The 7,828-nt window shown below is 33.5% G+C and overlaps 1 protein-coding gene across 1 annotated transcript in view; it reads left to right on the top strand.

Annotated features, from left to right (window-relative positions):
• Window positions 1-212: 212 nt before the first annotated feature.
• Window positions 213-7,828, top strand: part of LOC104527200 (probable phospholipid-transporting ATPase IA) — a gene marked incomplete at its 3' end in the record, with an annotated part of 16,583 nt that continues 8,967 nt past the window's right edge. Inside the window, exons 1-4 of the mRNA XM_029085665.1 lie at window positions 213-485; window positions 1,123-1,250; window positions 5,232-5,343; window positions 6,237-6,402. Of these exons, the coding sequence (XP_028941498.1) occupies window positions 429-485; window positions 1,123-1,250; window positions 5,232-5,343; window positions 6,237-6,402 (463 nt within the window). The remainder of the gene's footprint in view (window positions 486-1,122; window positions 1,251-5,231; window positions 5,344-6,236; window positions 6,403-7,828) is intronic.

Consider the following 7,828-nt stretch of genomic DNA (forward strand, 5'->3'; position numbering starts at 1 on the left):
GTAGTAATATTCTACATAAACTTAAAACTTTTAATTTATAAAAAAGCATTTTAAATTGCATAAAGAGGACATATATGTAAAAAATGGTATTGTTATCTATAATTTAGACTTTTTTATAAGAGAATCCCTTACAAGAAAATTACACCTGTGCCTTTATCTTAATTGCGTCTAAAAAGTTTTCCTGTGTACAGCATTTTTAGCAGTGTTTCATCTAAGAAGACAGATTTTGGCGAACTTTTCTGAAAATGTAAAGTACTGTTGGTTTTTATAGATTTGCCTGTAACTTGTTCTAGTTCTGAAGATTTAATAAGAAAAGGAAAAACCTGATTGCATAAATAAGTATTAAAAGATTACAAAAAGTTAATGGATTTTGACACTATAATTTAAAAGTAAGGATTTTTTTTTTTCTTAATAGTGAACCACAGGCTATGTGCTACATCGAAACATCTAACTTAGATGGTGAAACAAACTTAAAAATTCGACAGGTAGGAATTTCATTTTTGACAATATCACTAATATTATTTTCTTCTGTTATTGCTTATGAAAACCCATTTTATGACATTAATAGCCATTTTAGAAGACTGTGAAATTTTAGTGGTTTGAATAAAAAACTGAGTTATTGGCATCATAAATGTTTTTTTTCAATTAATCAAGCAGAAGGAATGAAGCATAAGTCCTAAGTCAGACTTTGTGCTTTGTTTTAGGGTTTTTCTTTGGGAAAATAGGTATAAATGTTAGTAGTTTGGGCACTGGTTTTGTTTTCAGAGGCTAGATGAGGGAGAAGCCCTGCAGAAAGAAGCTGATAGTGCCAGCATTGTCCTTGAGAGGCAGGTAGGGAACAGCAGTTTTTGATGGAGTGCACTGTCTCTATGCAGGGATGTTCTTGCTGAGCTATATGATTGGATATGACCCTGTCTTCATCATGATGTTTTAATGTACCAAGGTGACTTTTTCACTGTCTGTAGCATCCAGCAGTATGACAGCAAAGTGTAGTGATCCCATTTTGCTCCCACAGTATCCCATAGGGATACTGGTTTTCTCATCTTGCACAGATTTATAATACATAGATTTATCTATTGGAAACTGATTTTTAATATCATGACAAACAAATTATGTTTACAGGGTTTGCCACTAACATCAGACATAAAGGACATAGAAAGCTTGATGAGACTTTCAGGCAGAATTGAATGTGAGAGCCCAAACCGACATCTCTATGACTTTGTTGGAAACATCAGACTGGATGGGCATGGGTATGTAAATCCAAAGAAGCTGATCTTGGGAGATTAAATCAGGAAATTCAGTCTATCAGTAGATAGCTATATGTTGTTAAACTACTCAAGTTAAAATATGAACATTAAAGCCATTTAACAGAATAAACTGTTAAAACTAGACAGGTAAGCATCTTTTCTGATGTATTCTTTATTGAACTTCATTCTTTTTAAAAAATAGAAGGCTAAAACCTTACTTCTGATGTCTACAACTTGAATTTTTGTACTAGCTGACCTTCAGAAAACAATAGCTATTAATAATGGAAGGGAGTGCTAATCAAATAGTTCTGAAATATGTACTTAATAACTCACTTCTTAAGCTTCTTATTACTTGCCTTTTGAGTTTCTATTATAGAAGCTGAATAGAAGTAGTTCTGGTCTGGTTTTTATTGTTGTTTTCATCTGTTTGTCTAAGTCTGGAGTGGCACTGAGTCCATCTCTGTATACCTCAAATTCTTCTAACTTGGTAGCTGAAAGACATTTAATACTGTAGCTGACTGAAAGTATGTTTCTGTAAAAACAGACTGCCCCAGTGCAATTACAACATACATGCTTGTAAAACTGCTTCAAAAATTCTTAAAATTACTGAAGTTTTGATACTTGATATCAAAATATTAATATTTGGAGTCTTCTATGGGTTCAAATAAAATGTGATATATTAGTAGTATAAAATTCATTACTAGAGCCAGAATTGTTGAGTTTTTCATCCCCGAAGGTTTACAGGATTTCTTTTTTATTTAGTAGATATTTATTTCTTCATATACAATATTATTTACGTTTGTGGGTTTAAACTGATATATATAGCACTGACTAATTATTAAATACATTTTTTTATATTCCATTTTTTATTTACTGATTTCTTACAGATGCATTCCAGGAATTTTCAGTCGCAAGAGTGTGGATCTATTGTAATTCCACTGTGCTTGTCATTAAGAAGAGAAAAACATTTACCTGTAATTCTTCTCTGAAGGTAATAGTTATAATAGATCCACACATTCATCCTTCCTCTCTGGCTAGATGGAAAAACATATTTTTCTTTTTAATCTAAGTATTTAATTTTAAAATTTGATTTAAAAAAGAAACATTGAATGCACTGATGGCTGTTATGTCTCAAGAATGTGTAGGAACATGCCATCTGCTGGTCAAGCAATTTGTTATTTGAGAAATTCAGTTTTGGGATATTTTTAATATAGTTCATGTGCAGTAGGGTCATTCCAAAAGTGTGGCTCTAATATAATATTTACCTTCAGTGAAAAAGAATTGCAGGTAAGTAACTCTTTTTGGATCCTGATCTTATTTCCAACCTGAAAAATCAGGGATAAGTTCTGTTTCTGCCCATATTAGAGGTAGCACAGATTAGTCTAACTGTTATTTATTTGCCTAGATCTTTAAGACCTTCCTACCATCAGTTTTGATTTTCCAAGCATGACACTTGGTTTTAGTCAATTAAAACAATTAGCTAGAGAAAGGAGAAAAGTTTTTTAACCTGGATACATTTGAAATTATGATTACACAATGGCTCAGAGAAAAAAGGTGAGCAGGTTAAAAACAAGGGCAGGTATTTGTTATCCAGACCTAAAGTGAATGTTTTCCTGAAGACATTAAGAAAATTTTGATAAGAGTGAAATATGCTTGTTAAGAAAAACATTTTGATATGTAAGCTTTCAAATGTGTCTTAGAAATTACTAGCTCTTAATATACCCTTGACATCCCTGACAGGAAAGTATGTTGAAAGGGTGTTTCCCCGTAGAGAACATCCCTTACTGAAGAGTTGTTAGTTACGTAGCACACAGGAAGAATCAGATGAGTTGGAGCAGTTTTGAGAAGGCTGAGGCCGGGAATTAGAGACATGAGAGCTCTGTCATGTCATTGCACCATCACTTCATTAGACAGTGGAGTGAGATCACGTTATTGAGGATCAGTAGCATGACACCTGGCAGATACGGGCTTTCTGTGCCCCTGGTTGTTTTGCTGTCTGTTTTCATCTCCTTGGTCTGCACCAGTTCTACTGGAGACAACACTCATTGGCTGCAATCCCAATTCTCTTCTGATTGTTTTCCCAATAAGAGTCTTGACAATAAATTCCTGTCACAAGTTGGAGAAGGGTATCCATTTGAGATACAGTGTCTTGATGGAAAAAAAGAATCAATGGATCCTGCAACAGAAAGGACTTTACTGCATATTCTTCACAGTTTCTAAGAAGGAAGAACAAAGAGGAAGATCAGGAAGTGGCAAGAGGCGTCTTAGAACTCACCTGAATATTCAAGGAGTACAAGAATTAAGAGTGGAAGGTCTTGAATTATGCCTTCCTAGACTCCTTTGTATTAGTAGAAAGGACAGAAAGTCTTTTTTGCATTCTAGAAAAGGTCCATAGTTGAAAAGGTTTCTGATTTATCTATGGGGGACTTGCATATAACCAGAGAAAGTGATTTTTCTTTCATCTGCTGTGACATTCATGTTAGTGCTAACGAACTAAAAATATCTTGGAATTACATTTAATCTAATCCTTAACTTAAATGTCTATGTATTGTGCTGATGGATGGTCCACAAGTCTTAGAATTATTTTGATCAAGGAATGCAAATTAAGTACAGAAGCAATATTTGATGGCAACAAGAATCTCTCATAACTATTCTCATGTTATTCAAACCCCAGCAGTTCCTTTCACACTTGAAAGGACACTTTCTTAATTTTGCCATGATATGAACACATATCAAATATAAGAGCAGCACAGTTCAGATTTAGAAAGCAAGTAAATCTCAGTATGTTTTATTTTTCACTTTTCTTTTACATTTCCTTCTTTTGATGAAGTGTGTGAGTCTGGAAATAATTTTCCATGGAAATATCACTCAGCATTTCATTGCTGAAACATAGTTGGTGGGGAGAATGGTTCCTTAAACAGTCAGTATGCTCTGTGCTAGTTTCCTAAGAAGTAATTGTACTAAGTTGTAGTGGGGTTGTGTTTGCTAGTTGTTTGGTTTTCATGGAAAAGCACTCAAAATATTTTTCCAGATTTTTTTTTTTTTTTTTTTAATTTATTACCTGAAACTTACTTGCTGAGACTGACTTTATGCTCTTTGCGCTACCAAAAGTGTTACCAAATATCATGGCTTCCTCAGACTATTTATAGTTTATATATCAGAGGATCAGAGGTATAGTTGCTGTGAGCTTAATAATGTGTTGGTTTCAAAAAAACTGTAGACATAGTAGTTTTAGGCAAGAATGCCAAACACTAGAGCACTATTGGCAAGTCTGAACTGCTATCTGGAATTCATAGAGAGAAAAATGCCAAAATAGGATATTGTTTGTCCCAGGAAATGAGTAATAATTATCTAAAATTTTTATATTTTAAGAAAAACCTGAGCTACTGTATATGTATAAAGTCAACTATCTGAATTTAAGATAGTTAAATGTTTCCAATGTCTTTTGAGGTTTTGTTGCTCATTTACTCAGTGCAGTTCTATAAGAATAACATAAGTAAATTTACCTGGTTTTGCAATTTAAAGAAGGTGCAGAGAATATTGTTGTAAAAATTTAAATAGTTACTCATGTTCATAAAGGATATTTATTTTACTAGGAGAGTGGATTAAACTTGAGAGTTTGGAGGATTATTTCATTTGTAAATTGCTTTGGAAAGCAATTTTGTAAGACTAGTTAATCAGAGGGAAATTAGCCTTTGTTAGTTTCAGTATGCTTACTTAGTAGTACCATATCAAAATTAGTAATCCATAGTCAGAACTAAGTGGTTATTAATTATTTTTGCAAATTTATATTTTTGGGCTTGCTTTTAACTGTCAGGTTTTCTCTCTGTCAACACTCCCAAAAAGCTAACTATGAAAATTAGATTCCTGGCATATTTATGATAATCATCTAAATTTTGAGAAATTAGTTTTAACAACTGCTGATTACATTTAGTTATTGACATTGATTGTTTTAATGCTAAATATAAAACTTCTTCCTTTTAGTACTGTTCCATTGGGGTCTGATCAGATTCTTCTACGAGGAGCTCAGTTGAGAAATACTCAGTGGGTTCATGGGATTGTTGTCTATACGGGACATGACACAAAACTTATGCAGGTTTGTCACTTGGATTTTCTCTAAATTATCTGGTTTGTTACCTTATTGTGCCATTACACAGCACAGCAAATCCTTTCAGAAAACATGGCTAGATTCAAAATAGTAGTTTAAATGTCAGTAATAGAGCATCTTTCTTACGAAGTAAAACCAATAAAAAGCAATTTCTTGTTATTATAAGTCACTTAGCTACAGAGCAGTTTTTCTACTAGTAAGCATATTCGTTGATTCTCTTTTGTAACTTGTGTTTTGAAAAGTATTTTATTAGCAAGTTGGATCATTATAGTTTGCCTGTTCATCTTTTTTTATTTTTGATTGCTCCTAAAACTGTCCTCTTGTGGAGCTTTCTTTCAAGTATAAAGGTAAGCATTCTTGTCAGACAACAAAGTGAAACTTTATTTGCAAGCTGAGGAGGGAAAAGAACCATTCTCAAACTATGAAATTACTTTTCCTAGTGCTGTTTGAAATATCAGAATTGAAATGCATTTATTGAGAAAAAAGAATGCTTTCACATTGTTCATGCATGTCTCTTATTTACTGCTTTTCTGATTTGTAACAGTTATTTGAAAAAGTTTCATTGTTTGTATTAGCAGTTGTCTTCTATACCACTGGTAAGGTGTGTAAGCACATTTATTTTTAATGTTTACTGTTAGCTGTTGCTATTACAAGCGTGCTGTGTGATTGTTTGAACTGCTTGTGACACAAATCTAAAACTCTTTAATTCATGGATTATGCTTTTTTGTTTTCTTTTGAGTGAAACAGTTCTGCCATTTATGATAATGGTGTATTTGGGAGAGTATTTAGAAAAGGATGCAGTAACATGTAATTTGAAAAGCGAGAACTGTGTGTATGTCTTCTAATATTTAATAGTCACTGTTGTTTTTTGTCTTTTGCAGAATTCAACAAGTCCACCTCTTAAAATGTCTAATGTGGAACGAATTACAAACATTCAGATTTTAATTCTGTTCTGCATCCTTATTGCCATGTCTTTGATCTGCTCTATTGGTTCAGCTATTTGGAATCGAAGGCATATTGGAAGAGACTGGTATCTTGATCTAAATTGTAAGATGTAAAGTAGTATATTAATATTTTAGTATTCAGTTGTCTTTCGTATTTGGGAAGGAGCATGATTACTGTCCTTTTCACGGTGTGTTTTTTATCAGTATTTCTTCATTGGTTGCTGACTAAAGTCACTAGGCTAGGTATATCACAGCAAGTACAAAATTTACCTTACTCTGCCGTCTAAGCTCTTGGTAGATTCAGGGAGGGTAGCTTTGTTGTCTGCCTCTACATCTCTGCAGCTCAGCAAGGTCTGTATCAGCATTCCACTGGCATAAGCAGTCAGCTTCCTAGACGTCAGACTACAACCATTTTCAGCTGTTACTGATGGATTGCATTCAACGCTGCAGTGACTTCTCTGAATTTTTAAACTCCCTCATCCCAGGAAATGATGCTGTGGCTTTATAATTTTTACCATAAAGGGATCTAACTAATTATTGGCTGCCAACATCAGATCTTAGCAGACTGCTCCTAAAGAAGATAAAACAGGCACAAAAGATCTCATCTAACTGGGCAGCCATACTCACAGTGGATGCGAGTCAATGTGATATTGTGGGCCTTTACAGCAGCATGCAACATATTGACATAATTTGACCCTCACCGAGGGAACTAGATTTAATGGAAGATTTCATAACTATACCTTGTGATCAGTTATTCATGTTTTCAGAATTCCTTGCTGTGGGCCTAGAGCCTTCTTTACTTAGGTAGTAGAACCAGAACTTGGCTTGCTGCTCTTGAAACAACAGTGTATTGAATACAAAGTTGCTGAACATAGTCATCACAGTAGGAATTATGTGATGGTTTGGTCAGTTTTAAAAGAAAAATCTTTGAATTCTGATTTGAAAGCGCTGTCCTAAAGTTTATGTTGAACAAAACAGTTGTCTGCATTTATGATGAACTTTTGTTTATTGAGAACCTTGCTTCTCTTCTTTTTGATGCTGAAGAAGAAAGTTGTGTTGTGTTTTCATTTTGTTTTTTTAAAAGGAAGAAACTTTCATATTTCCATCATGAGGTGTACAAACGTGAAATTATTAATGTAATATTGACAACTTCCAAAAATATAACAGACTGACATTAGATGTTCTTCATCTTTTGTTATTTTTGATCTGATTCTTCTTTTCAATGCTTTTTTTTTTTTTTCTTTTCTGGAAAATATAAAAGTTTTCAGAATATGGTGGTTAGCACAGTAGTAAAGAAGCAGTTCAGAAGCTTGGGGTTTTTTTATTCCTGAAAAAAGAAACTGAAATAGTGGCCATTAATATTTTGTATGTTCTTCAAGTGATTATCCTTGTCAGTTTGTCTTCTGATATGTGCCCCAGGAATAAATGAAATTGTGTTGTTTTGTAAGGTCTACCCTTTAAGGCTGCATTCAACTTAGTTGTTCTTGTTCCAGGTACTTTTAATACCTATTAAACAATTTATTCCTCTT

Source organism: Antrostomus carolinensis, unplaced genomic scaffold, assembly GCF_000700745.2.
Source record: "Antrostomus carolinensis isolate BGI_N321 unplaced genomic scaffold, ASM70074v2 scaffold20146, whole genome shotgun sequence".
NCBI lineage: Eukaryota > Metazoa > Chordata > Aves > Caprimulgiformes > Caprimulgidae > Antrostomus > Antrostomus carolinensis.